We start from the raw sequence: 14,825 nt of genomic DNA, 5'->3' as shown, positions 1-14,825 counted from the left end.
CGGAAGCGATTTAAATAAAACAGTCTGCTATTATGATTTATATTTAATTAAAATATACCTAGTGGTCCTTGTTGCAATTCCCAGTGCCAAGAAGCAATGCCATCGTCGTCTCTTGAAGATGAAGCATCTAAAACGGCAGCCGAGTTTGGCTGTTTAATAGTTTGATTAGCAGGGGTTATCACAATAATAGGGGGCTGATTGATCCTCTTGGCTGGTAACACTGTTACGTTGACGAAAGTTTCACCATAGGCAGATGGAGTTGAAGCTGCAACCTAAAGAAATATATTAAAATTACTCAAAAATACAAAATATGTAATATAAGAAAAATTGTCCTACTATGGTACTGTCCTAAAAAAGGAATCCTGGTTATTCTATTTATTTCTTCAATTGCGTAAAAAAAGAATGAGAATTAGGGGTCATAAACACAGAAAAAAAATAACAGGTAAGAATATCAGTGAAACTGCAATGGCGTGAATTTAAATTGAAGTAAGAGAAGAAAAATAGGGATATTTTTAGCATACAGGACATATATCGTTGACTACTAAAAACTACAGTATAATTTCTGCGAAAACATTGGAATAAGAATTCCTATGGGAAACTTAAAGTCAGGTGTTTTGCTACAGCCTCCAGAAATAGAATATGAAGGAGAAAATGTAGAAATATTCAATTAATGTGTTGCCGACTTTAGTAGCTGTGCTATAAATGGACGAGTGGAAGCCTACAGTTGCTCAGCTAGCATTCTACAAGAACCGTAACACTACTGCGTAACCTAACGTATCACTTAAATTTAAAACCGAATTTTTTTCCAGCGGAAATTCTCGTGGACACTACGGAGTGTTTCCCTGAAAGTCCAAGACTCTAGATGGCTACCCATGATTGGTGCAGGATCCGGGTAGGAAAGGGCATATCTCCTGCCTATTAGCTAAAACCTTTTTTTGGCGGTACACTAACGAAACCTCGGATACATCGCCAGGACTAATTATTCTTAAAAATTGATGTTAACATGCTAACAAAACTACAAAAAAAGGTTTGCACAAAACAAGGACGGAGTATTAATAACTTAAGTTGAAATTTTATTTTACGGTGAAGAAAATGATCACTAATCAATTTTTCAATTCTTGAAAATCTCTAATCACTTAATCAAGATTTGCATCAGATTTTGTACAATAGAATAAACATGCACTTACTTTAAAAGAGTACACGCCTTCAGTTAACTTCTCTAAACGCAGTTGACCTTCGTTCTGGTGCTTAACAACAGCCGTACTTCCGTCTGGCTGTTGCAATGATGTCCATTCGTATTGGTACTTGTCGTCTTTATCCGATACAACTGTTGCATCTAAAGTTACTTCATCGACGGGCAGCCTAACTTCTTTCGACGCTGCTTGAACTATAAGTACTTTCCGTGTAACCGGCAAAGACTTGTTGGTAGTTGTTTCTACTTCCAGAATACGGTCAGTCAAAAGACTAGGACGGCCTCGAACGGATGCTTCTTCTGGTAACATAAGGAGGCAGTCGCCCTTGGGACCGCGGATGAAGCCGTCGAGACATTGGCAGGTACCTAAAAAATATTTATGTTATTGTCAAACACCAACAAACTAAGTTCCATATAAAAGGAGCTTTAACTATCTATATAAAAGGCTACGACGAAAACTCACAGTGTTTGTCCGATAGGATAACTCCTAGTGCCACCTATGAAAGAAATCTGAACTACCAACTGACATTTCAATCATATTTTGTTCTTGAAACGATATGTTTAATTAATAATACTAATAATATTAATTCCATACTAATATAATTAATAATATTGTTTACTGTAATTTTTAGATAAGAAGTAAAATAATTTAAAGTTTTATGATAGTTTAGATTCAAAGTCCCAGCGCTACCTAAGAAAGAAAACTGAACCACCAACTGACATTTCAACCCATTGAGTAAATCACATTTTCTTTTTGAAACTTCTTCTTTTTATATAGACATGACTCTGTCTGTTTCTCAAAGTGCCTCCAGTAAGTTGTCATTCCATCGTTTTAGTGGTCTTCGTACTGATCGTCTTCCTATTGGGGAACCATCTCTTGCCTTCTTTACTACTCTATTTGTTGTCATTCGGCTTATGTGATTCCATTCTACTCTTTTATTTTTTACCCAGTTCTTGATGTTCTCCACCTTGCATCTACGTCGTATATCTGTACTTCTAGCTCTGCCCCATAGTGTCTTACCATATATTTTTCTAAATGTTTTCATCTCTGCTGTTTGTAACATCCTTTTTGTCCTCTCTGTGTCAAGTCTTGTTTTTGCCGCGTATGTCATTATTGGTCTGATGACTGTTTTGTAAATTCTGCCTTTCGTTTCTTTCCCGATATTTTTATTTCTCCATATAATAGGAAACTAAGTTCCTGTAGCTGGCTGTATACCATGTATCACAAAAATTTTTATTTCAAATCCTTTATAAAAGGTATATAATAAAATGCCCAAACGGGCTATATCACAATTACATTACAGAACGTTTTCGGAAAGTTAATTTCCATCATCAGTGTAACCTGAAAGTATATAACCACTTAAATTAAAAAGAACGTAAAATTTAAAATGTTGACTAAGGTTAATGCAAAATGTGGTTAATACTTACGAAGTATCCATACTATGAGCCACTAAAATATATGGGTAACATTTGGGTAAAATATATGAGTAACATTTAACGGGTTTTTACCCATATATTTTAGTGGCTCATAGCATATATACTTCGTAAGTATTAACCACATTTTGCATAAACCTTAGTCAACATTTTAAATTTTACGTCCTTTTTAAATAAAGTGGTTATATACTTTCAGGTTACACTGATGATGGAAATTGACATTCCCAAAACGTTCTGTAATGTAATTGTGATATAGCCCGTTTGGGCATTTTATTATATATTTCATTCAGTTTATTTGTTATCACTTTAGTTGTTAATTTTAGTGTTGTGTTTAATAAATTAATTCCTCTGTTATTTTCCGAGTCCGATTTGTCTCCCTTTTTGAAGAGAGGTATTAGGATGCTTGATCTCCATTCTTGAGGAATTCTGTTTTGTTCTATTATTTTTTGGATTAGGTGGGTCAAGGGTGGTGAGGCCAGATGGTTCTTGAAATGATAGGTTTAATTAATATTACTATACTAATAATATTAATTATATATATATATAATGGTTCTTGAAATGGTTCTTGAAATGATAGGTTTAATTAATATTACTATACTAATAATATTAATTATATATATATATATATATATATATATATATATATATATATATATATATATATATATATATTAATACACATTAATTACATATATAATTAATAATACGATTAATTTTTCACAAAATTACCAAAAATATTGGTTGCTGTAATTTTAAGGTAAGATTTATTTCGCAAAATAATTTAAAGCTTTATGATAGTTTATTTGGTTTACATATAAAAAGGTCTCATACTCTGTTTTTTGTACGTAGATCGATTTCATACGACGTGAGCGATTCTCCCAAAAAGTTTAAAAAAATAATAAATTTTTATAACAACTACCCGGTCGATTTGGCTAATTTTGATTTTAAGATATTTGTATAAAAAAAATTAAGTAAATATAAAATAAAATTAAGTAAAATCGAATCGAATAAAATAAATTAAATTAAATATCATGGCTTCGTGCGTAGACGATAAGAAAGCTATGCCAGAGTACAACTTATCATTTTTTGATTTTTTACAATCATTATAATAATTGTTCTGAAGCTATTTTCTTGTGACATCTTATAAGTAATTAGTATTTTAATGGGAATCAGCCACAATTGAAGTTTAAAATAAGTTTATTGGCGTTTCAATTTCCATTTCGGAAATCGTTCTTAAAATACAAAAAAAATAAATTAAACAAATTTTGTTTTTTGTTGCGTTCCTGGGACCACTTTATTGTAAGATAGTTCATTCGATTACATGAAATCAACTTTAACTTAAGAATATCCGTCAGAAAATATCTACTTTAAAATGTATAATATGTCTGAATTGTCAATATAAATGAGTCCTATAAAATTAAATTATTAGAAGAATTTTTCACCAAGTAACAACAAAGAAAATTTGTTTTTTAATTTAAACCTGCTTAGAATACATATATGATGACTAGAGACGTCAAAATATAATTGATGGAAAGTAGTGAATCGATCTGAAGACCGCTATTTCGTGACACCGTCACGTGGCGCTTCTTCCGTGGCGCTCGCATGACTATAGAGATAAAGTAATACAACGCTTCGATTCAACAAGGAAGATAAGATCGATAATATACGAACTGTTAATGGTTTCGAGTCATTCAAATATTGTGATATCAAACATAATTATTAAATATTACCTGAGTTAGTTTTGGCATGAGCTGGTACACATTCTTCATTGGCCAAGCACATATTTTCGATTCCCATTTCACAATACATCCCTCGTTCGTAAGACTCTTCCTTCAGCAGATCTCTGAAAACGTCCTCGAATCTTTTTCTGTCATTTAAAATATTAAAGATGTCCTTGTCTTCTTGGTTCCTCGAGAAATCTGTAATTACAAAAAATTTAAGATTGGGTAAATTACAAAGATATTTTGCAAATTACCTTGTTGTCGTAAAACATCGTCCCACGACTGATCATCTACAGGCTTTACCAAAACTAAGAAAAGTCGATCAGACTTGTTCAAATTTGTAGTGGTTGTTGGTAAACAAACCTCATCATTCTTGCAAGCAATATGGAAACACTTATCATTATGCATAAATGCTACATTACAGTTATCTTTTAGACAGCATTCCAAAACACAAGTTTTTAATTTGTTTGGACCCTCAACCTCTTCAAAGATTCCTAAAACAAACAAGTATAAATTAGTATTTATAAACCATCTATCTAATAAGACATTATACATATACTATATAGTATCGGAAAGAATTATAGTTAGAAGAAATCTAACTAACTAATCGATATAAAATGAGAGAAACATATTTTAAACGATACAGCATTGCTAGTAGACGGAGTCACCAAACCAATTCATTTCGTAAGTATTTTTCGGTAGACGTTATTTTAAGGGTAGCGGGTAGACACTTTTCTACCATTCTGGTGGAAAATAGGTCTACTTCAGGGAAGCGTCTTTGCCCACGCGAACCATGCTTTGCTCTCAATTCCTTACTGAGAGAAATCATGTCCCATTCCTTTATCCTTCCAAAATCTAGTTTCCTACTTCCTATCCCTCCCTGGTGAAGGGCAGCAGCAATCAAGGCGTAGAGGAAATGATCCTGGACCGGTTTGAAACTGGATTACCACAAGCATGACTGGAGCAGTTTAAATGGTTGTGGTACTGCGATGGGGAAGGCAACGGGAAAACCACCCCATTATATTTTCCAGAAATCTAAATGGCAGACGAGAAAAAGAAAATGGCCCTCAGTCCGGAGCATCTCTTAAATGGGGAGAGGGTACGAAGAATCCCCCCGTCAACTACCCAAGAAAGTGGACAGAAAATACAAATATACGACCGAATAGTACGCATCGCCACCTGGAACGTACGCAGCTTATTTATGTCCGGGAAACTGGCAAACACTGAAGCCGAGATGGTAAGACTGAAAATAGACATCTTGGAGATGAGTGAAGTAAGATGGCCTGGATCAGGAGTACAAAAAACAAAACATGGATACATATACCATTCAGGTGGAACCGACCCAGAATATCAATATGGTACTGCTATATTAGTGTCGAACAAAATTGCTTAATCAGTCACAGACTTCATCCCTCTAAATGATAGAGTAGCAATGTTGAAATTACAAACAACTCAGAGAAAACTAAATATTATTCAGGTCTATGCTCCAACAAGTGACAAGTCAGACGAAGAAATCGAAAAATCAATCTTTTTCAAATGATGAAAATATTGATGAAGAACTAGACCAAGAGAATGAGGATGAAATTGGAAAAAAGTACTATTATGGGAAAGATCGAAAAAAGTGGGCGATAAATGAACTTGTAAAGAATGTGCGAACTCCACAACATAATATAGTCATAATCCTACCAGGATTAAAAGGTCCTACTCGTACTCTAGGAGATGAAGCCACTCCAGAAGATATATGGAACCTTCTCATCTTTGAAGCTATGATAAAAACTATAGTGCAGTATACAAATATAAAGATTACAGAAATTCGAACAAGGTTTGCTGTAGAGACACGAACAGATTTGAAAGATACGGATTGTACTGAAATACGAGCTTTGATGGGCCTACTATATACCGCGATCTATAAATCTAATGATGAAGATATTGACGACTTGTTTACTCCAGGTGGAACCGGAAGAGAGATTTTTAGTACTGTTATGAGCGGAAAACGATTTAGTGTTTTGATAAATTGCTTGAGGTTTGATGATACCACATCTAGGAAAGAAAGACTGAAAGAAACACCAGCGGCTCATATTAATGACATTTTTAAAATATGTTTTGAAAATTGTCAAGATGTACTCCATGATTGATGAGATGCATGGATTCCGGATGTACATACCAAATAAGCCACGATAAATATATATATATATATATATATATATATATATATATATATATATATATATATATATATATATATATATATATATATATATATATATATATATATATATATCAGAAAAGGTTCGGATGGAATTGGTCTTTAAAATTCAGAAAAAAAATTCGTCTATCAAAACTTCTATTTGGCAGTAATAGGAACATTACTGCAGATAATTGGTTTTCTTCTCTTCAGCTATTGAAATACTTACAGTCCAGAGGCCTTACCTATGTTGGAACCATGAGAAATAAAAAAAAAATACCTCCAGAATTTAAGGCAAACAAACAAAAACAAGTTGTTACTGCATTACATGGATTTTCAAAACATGAAACGCTGGTTTCATATATTCCTAAGAGAAACAAGAGTGTAATCCTCATTTCCCATATGCATCACTGTCGTGCTACTGATGTTGAGAGTAACAAACCTGAAATAATATCATTCTATAATTTAACAAAAGGAGGCGTTGATGCACTAGATGAAAAATGCACCATTTACAGCTCATCAAGAAGAATTCGACGTTGGCCAATGGCTATTTTTTATCAAATATTAGACATGAGTTGTGTCAATGCACTTGTCATGTCTAATATAATGAAAATACATCTCGAATCAAATTCATGAAGGCACTAGCGAAAAGCCTGACAGAACCTTTTATGAGGAAACGATTTGAAAATCCTAGAATTAGCTTAGATATAAGTTATTTATGCCCATTTATACTTCATAGAAAGACATTTTACTTATGCTATGATTGTAAAAAGCCTACGTTTATCATGTAGTAAGAAAATATGCACAAAATGTGCTTCAAAATAATCGTAACGAAAATAAATGTTGTTTAAAATTAGTGTCGTTCACCTGTTGTCAGAATTTTTTTACTGAATAAATTTGTTTATTTTGCATAAAAATTAATGATTAGTATTCCCTTAAACCATTGTAATATAAAGGTATTTGAATAACTTTGTTTATATAATATTTATATACCTATAAGCGAATAAAATTCATCCAGTTGTAACTTATTTTAGTGAAATTTTTTCAAATACTTATATCTCTTTTTTTTTTATTTTTAAAAAAGGAGTCCGTGAGACTCCCCAACCCACAACCCGGTTAGGGGTTAAACACCTAAATTCGTTCGGAAACATTCGGGTTTCAATCGGGAGATTAGAAGGAAATATGAATTTGATCTCTGTCTGTTAAGTGGAAACATAATGCTAGCATCTCTCTTAGTATTTCTTTAAAGAACACATGAAGAAACGTAAATAGCAGAAACTATCTCCAAGAGAAAATTGTAAAGCGAAATCACTAACATACTATGGAAAATGTAATGTAAAATTGTTTAAAAATTGTTTTAAACAATATAAAACATAAACTTGTAAAAAAAATTTAATTCCCATAACTCATTTTAACTTTCCCATAACTGTTTTTAACTTATTCATATATACATACTTGCAATTATGATAACACTAACGCCCAGTGTTCTATTTATAGGACGAATCAAAATTCAAAAATAAAAAACAATTTCATGAATATTTCCATATTAAGAACAATATTACTGATAATTATGTATAAGTAAAATTTTTAAGTTTATGATGATTATGTTGAAAATTAAAAAAAATATCTGAAATAATTTGTTTTAGAATAATTTTTTAATATTGTTCTGAAGCTATTTTCTTGTGGCATTTTAAATTAATTACTATTTAAATGGGAATAAGCCACAATTAAAGGTTAAAATACGTTTATTGACGTTTCAATTTCCGAAGTGGAAATTGAAACGTCAATAAACGTATTTTAACCTTTAATTGTGGCTTATTCCCATTTAAATAGTAATTAGAATAATTTTTTCTAAAGACTTCTTGAACAATCCCGTATAAATTTATAAATAAATATTAGTATTGTTGGCACTCTATTATAGAAAACTAAAAGCAAATAAATAAAGTACCACGTATTTTTCCGCTGTTTAGATAAAAAAGATAAATGTAACAATATAAAACCGATTTTAAAATGTATTTTTCTTGTTGCAATATTGTTCACAACGAAATTTCAAGGTTTCATATTTGTGAAGAAATATTTAAATACCTACTCATTATCAAAATTAAATAAATGGTTGAAAATTCCTTGTCTAAAACGTGGTCCTGACACCAAAAATTCCATAACTGTTTAGTAATCTGAAAATCAAATTTTTCATTGCTCATTGTTGAAGCATTGGTCAGAAAATTGTTCATATTTTTATACCGAGTGTGCCAAAAGAATTGGGTCGGACGAATATTTCGCGAAATTGGATGGAAAAACTGAAAAACATATTTTTGTTATTTTTCGAAAATCTATCAAGTAACACCAAACACAAACCCTTAATCACATCGCTGCGGGTGGGGTGGGGGCAACTTTGAAATCTTAAATAAGAATCCACATTTTTTATTGTAGAATTGGATTCCTCATAAAAAAAAACGGGTGTGGCAGTCCAGTGGGACTGCCGGTAGAAGTTACACTCCTATACACGCATTCGCCGTTACAAATTCTGCACAATCTGCACAATCATTACATATGTAATGCTATAGGTAAGACATAACAGAAAGAGAAACAGAATTAATAACAACTTACTAACAATTAATAAACAACATTTGACCTGTAATAGGAGTATAGTAAATGAAGGATTGAATCAATATTTTGATGAAAATGTATATTTTTATTTTCATATATGTATGAAAGGAGTTGAATGCAAAAATTTTTTTACACATACTCTGCAGTAAAATTAATTGTTTATTTTGTTATTAATATAAAAATACAATACAATACATTGCAACATAATTCAATATAATAATACAATACAAATTAATATGCAATATTCATAAGTATTTAAAAATGACAATAATATACATAACTTTTCTATTTACGCATATGTTTAATTTACCATGTAATAATATTAATAAAAAAGTCCTCCCCGACTGGGAATCGAACCTCGGTCTTCCGCGTGACAGGCGGGGATACTGACTACTATACTACCGGGGACATGACACAAACGTATTTCAAAATTGACAGTTCTGGGTCATACAGTGATTTATTTAGATTATTATTTTGAAATACAAAAGACTAATATAATTATGAACATTTAATAAATAATACAAAACATATCACATAAATAATAATATTAATAAATATTCTATTATATATATATATATATATATATATATATATATATATATATATATATATATAATATTAAATATATATACAAAAGGAACATTTTTATATTCGAGAGAGGAAGAGAGGAAGAGAGAGAAAATATATCTTCTGTCTTTCTCTTACTCATTATCTTACATATGTAATGATTTCACAGATTCACTCCCATACAAATTTCCAACGTGGAGCGCGCGTATAGAAGTATAACTTCAATAAGTAACCTTTATTAAGAACATTTTTCGAATTGTTTATAGATGGCGCTATAATCGGAAAAAACAATTTATCCCGGTATCCTAGGAAAATTATGGAAATGTTCTAATGTCTCAAGAAATGCACTTCTAAATGAAAAACTAAAAACAATGTGTTTAATATTTTTCAAAAATCTATCGAATGACACCAAACACGAGTCATAATTTTCCTAGCTTATCAGGATAAAGTTTTTCCGATTATAGCGCCATCTATTAACAATTCGAAAAAATATCCCAAATAAAAGTTACTTATTTTTGCATAAGGAATCTAAATGTGAAATAAAAAATGGATATTCTTATTCAAGATTTCAAAGTTAGCCCGTCCAATCCCAGAAGGTCTGGTGTCGTGTTTTGTGTAATTCCATAGATTTTTGAAAAATATTATATGTACAAAAATATTGACACGTGTTCCTCATTTTTTTGATGAATCAATGTAAAGGATATAGGATTGGGATCTTATTTTTTCCTGCAACTTGAGGTTTTCAGACGGCATAGTCCTTACTGCAAACCGGGTAGATCATTTATGCCAACTTCTTCGAGACCTTCAGAGCTCTTGCACACGAGTTGACCTTAAAATTAACATATTTAGAAACCCGTTTAGCCCAATTTTTAGCTCCCTAGGTGGCCCCAGGGGTCTTCTATCGCAAAAAATGTGTTTAATAAAAAAAAGCTATACTTTGCTTTAAAAAATCTAAAAAAAGTTCAGGAACATACATTTTAATGCCCAAGAACACTGAATTTTTTTTATTTTTTGGTTCAAAATTGAGCCAAAGAAAAATATTTGAATTTAAAAAAAAATTATGTTATGTAGGTAAGTTTTGGCAAACTTTTAATAATTATTTCTTTCCGTTAAGTATTTTTTTCGTTCTTTTGAATGGAGGAGTCAGATATGCCATTTTCTCTCCGGAAAATCCTCAAAATTTGTAAAAAAACCCATTTTTTTGGTGTTTCTTCCCATGTTTTTAGCAGATAAGCTCAACTGCGTATGAATAAATAACATTTTTCGTCTCTTTTTTTTCCGTTTTTCCAATAGCAGAGTCAGATTGGCCGTTTTCAGACCCAAACGTAGGTACTCTAAATTGGTTCTTAATTAATTGGGACAGTCAATTTTGGTCCAAAAAATCAGAAAAAAATCAGTGTTTTGGTCATTAAAATACATGTTTACCAATTTTTCAGAATTTTTTAAAGCAAAAGATCACTCAGGATCTTTTTTTTTTTTTGAAAAAAACACATTTTTTCGATAGGGGACCCCTGGGGACCTAGAGAGCTAAACATTCGGCCGAAGGGATTTCTAAATATGTACTTTCGAGTGCCCAATCCTAAATATTACCTACAAGGTTGGTCATGTATTGTGTTTTAGAAAAGTCAATTTTAAGGTCGTGTACAAAAGCTCTGAAGGTCTCGAGGAAGTTGGCATGCATGATCTACCCTAATAAGGACTATGCCGTCTGAAAACCTCAAGTTACAGAAAAAAATGCTTAAATTATTAAGTGGAGTGACAAAAGAGAATACCTAAAATTAAAAATCAATTTATTAGGTATTGTCTGGGTCTGGCACTAATTGATGCCAAAATGAGAGAACATATTTTAAGACAGGGTATGTTAGACTTTTCGAGAAATATAATTAACGAAGCTGAACCCTTACACGAATAAAGACAGAGAAGATAATGAAATTAAATTGCAAGAAATGTTCTGAAGCTAGCTCCTTATGACATCTTAGTTTTTATCAAATCTTTCTTTGATATGAATAAAATAAACTATATTTATTTGACTTTAAATTTCGCTTTATATTTCACTTCCAAATAAAGTTTTTAAAATTTAATAAACTATATTACGTTTTAAATAAAAGAAACAATTTTTTTTAAGAATTAAATCTTATCTGCCGTACTCATTTTATCCTGGTGTTCACCATGATTCACGATTTACTAACAAGAGAACTTGTTGTCTTGATTTCGTGAATCAGATAAGATTAAATTATGAAATGGATTTTTTGTTTTCAACCTATTAAAACAAGATTTTTGATTTCAAAAAGTTAGCGGAATATTGTTTTGCGCAGCTATAACTTTTTTTAAAAAAGATCCTACGCGAATTAAGTAATTCAACGGGGTTTAACAGGTTCCTACTACATATTTGATCTAACAAATTTATAATAATTAGTCCAGTAGTCAGAGATTTGACCTCTAAAAACGAGACGAACAGGCTGAATTTTGGTGAGAATGTCAATTTTGGGACCCCAAAGAAGAAGCAAAAAAGTTTGCCACTCCTACCCCCAGACTTTCACTTAAAACCTCCCCCTCGTAAGGGAAGGGAAAAACGTAAAATATCAATTTGCCAAGAATCCGTACGCCATAAAAAAAATTTCAAATAAGAAATGTAGCTGAGATAATTTTGAACAAAAATGTTTGTTAGCACTTTTTGTGTAGAATCAACCGTTCTCTCAGAAACAACGCTTAAAGCGACCGGCGATTTTAACCGTGCCAGTTACGCGTTGTGTTTTAAAATAAATTTGTATCATCTCGACAGTAAAAATTCGATATCTTTTGATCAGAGTATCCTATCAACAGAAATCAAAAAGAAGACTGTATACAATTTGTATTTTTTTACAATTAATATCCAATTTTTGAATTTTGCCGCAAATTACGTCAATTAAATCTCACGTCACGGGAGATCCTTCCACGAAGACAGCACTGAGTAGAATTTGAGGCTGAAGTTGTGTAGTTTGAAAAACGTACTTGTGCAATCAAAAACAAGCATTTTTAAACGTTTTAGATCGTTTGTAATGTGAAAGTTTAAATTTAGCGTTTTTAGGCATATTTCAAATGCCTCATATTTGTTGCCAAAACTAAACATCGAAATTTCATGCTATAAGTTCTGAAGATTAGTCTGTAACAATGAAAATTCTATAGTGACTTGTCAATGTAAGTGATACATTTTATTGATCTCATGAAAATCGTAGAAATTGCAAAAAGCGGGCAACGTTTATTTATTTATAAAATTTTTATTTAACAGCTTTCCAAAAACTGATTTCATCTGCGGAAAAATTCTAAAATTGCATACGAACGCTGCACTCTTCACCTTTAAAGCGCATTTTGATTTTTGTCATTAGGACACTCTGACGCGTAACTGATATTCAAAATCGCCGGTCGCTTCAAGCGTTGTTTCTGAGATAACGGTTCATTTTACAGCAAAAAGTGCTAATAATCATCATTGCTCAAAGTTATTTCAGCTCTATTTCTTGTTTGAAACATTGTTTTCTACGGCGTACTGATTCTTTCGATGTTTTTCCAAATGTTTTTTGGGATCCCAAAATTGATATTATCATCAAAATTCAGCTTATTAGTATGATTTTTAGAGATTGAGTGGTGGCATTTTCGTCTCTGACGACTGGAGTAAATGAGTATAAACTAGTATTAAACAGAATGTGTACCTGAACCAATATGAAGAAAATGTTTCAAAAACAACATCAATTATGCTGTCGTCAAAATGATATATAATAGCAATAATAAATTATAATTGAAAATCTCAAAATATTGTTTGGTTAAAATAAATTATGCATCTTAACCAAATTCAAAAAGCATGTGAGTGTCCTAGAGTGAACATGAATTTGATTAGTGAATTGGGTCATGTAAAAAGAGAGAAAGATATTTTTAGAAACAAATTGGCAATATGTTTATATTTTTAGAAAAACAAGCCGAATCTGCTTAGGTAATTCCTAGAAGCCTATCTTGATATTCAAAATATTCAAAGGCTGCTACAGGAAAATAGAGGACAGAATTTAATGGGGTTTTTAATGATAAAGAAAATAGTCATTCAACACATTCAACCATACGTGAATTGCCTAATTATTAAAAAAAAAACCTAATAAAGATAAGGTAAGATACGGTATACAAAATAAATGTATGAAAATATTAGTTATTTGATATTATGAACAATTATTATTTTCTTTGATTTCCATAGTCATCTTCCAAAATTAAAAATCAATTTGTTAATTGATGGAAATATTTATACATTGATAGGTGACAAATCCAAATTGATTTTTGCCAGAAACTGTAAACGAATGAATTGAACTTCTATAAAAATATTGGAATAAAAAAGTAAGTAGTCATTTCATGACTCGCAAATTGTACAATAAGTAATTTTAACAATTACAGTACCTGTTTTCGAGATATGGCACAAATATAGGTCAAAATACCATAAGAAATCACATTGAATAATAATATGGAGAAGATAGGGAAATGTAGAACTTTTGGAGCATGTGTAGGAGGTCTACACATCTGACCTCGTTTTTCCAAATCAGTTTCTGACAGCTTAGCTGTACCCTGATACTATTCTTCAACATATCATTTATCCATTTGTAGGTGTCGTTGGCGAAACTTTCAGATTGTGCATGGCAATGCTCATCCACATGTCTCCTGTATTGTGTCAAACTGATTGATCAACGAGAGTATTGATGTATTGCCCTGGTTAGGACAATTCCCAGACCTCAATTCTATTCAACATGTATGGGACTGCTTCAACAATGAATCACTCCACATAGGGGGAACATTCACACACACACACACACACACATGTATATATATATATATATATATATATATATATATATATATATATATATATATATATATATATATATATATATATATATATATATATATAGTGATATATATGGTTTCATAGCTGTTTGCTACTTCTCCACATCTTCCCCCCTCAGACATTACTTCAATACTTAAAGGCCAAATTATATATTGAATAGCCACTCAAATACTACTGGGACTATATTTGAGAGATCCATCCTTATGATGAACTCAGATATGATGACACCAGAACTAGTCTTTACTGAAAAGATTAACAGAATTA

The 14,825-nt window shown here is 31.3% G+C and overlaps 1 protein-coding gene across 1 annotated transcript in view; it reads right to left on the bottom strand.

The window, feature by feature from the left end:
* LOC140437446 (dyslexia-associated protein KIAA0319-like protein) overlaps positions 1-14,825 on the bottom strand; it is a 45,987-nt gene that overhangs the window by 28,780 nt on the left and 2,382 nt on the right. The window contains exons 2-5 of the mRNA XM_072526983.1: positions 4,602-4,841; positions 4,357-4,545; positions 1,188-1,558; positions 59-272 (exon numbers count right to left, since the gene is read on the bottom strand). Of these exons, the coding sequence (XP_072383084.1) occupies positions 59-272; positions 1,188-1,558; positions 4,357-4,545; positions 4,602-4,841 (1,014 nt within the window). The remainder of the gene's footprint in view (positions 1-58; positions 273-1,187; positions 1,559-4,356; positions 4,546-4,601; positions 4,842-14,825) is intronic.

The sequence above is a fragment of the Diabrotica undecimpunctata genome, chromosome 3 (assembly GCF_040954645.1).
Source record: "Diabrotica undecimpunctata isolate CICGRU chromosome 3, icDiaUnde3, whole genome shotgun sequence".
Lineage (NCBI taxonomy): Eukaryota > Metazoa > Arthropoda > Insecta > Coleoptera > Chrysomelidae > Diabrotica > Diabrotica undecimpunctata.
Note: the sequence above shows the minus strand (reverse complement) of the source record. Positions and strands in the feature narration are given on the sequence as shown.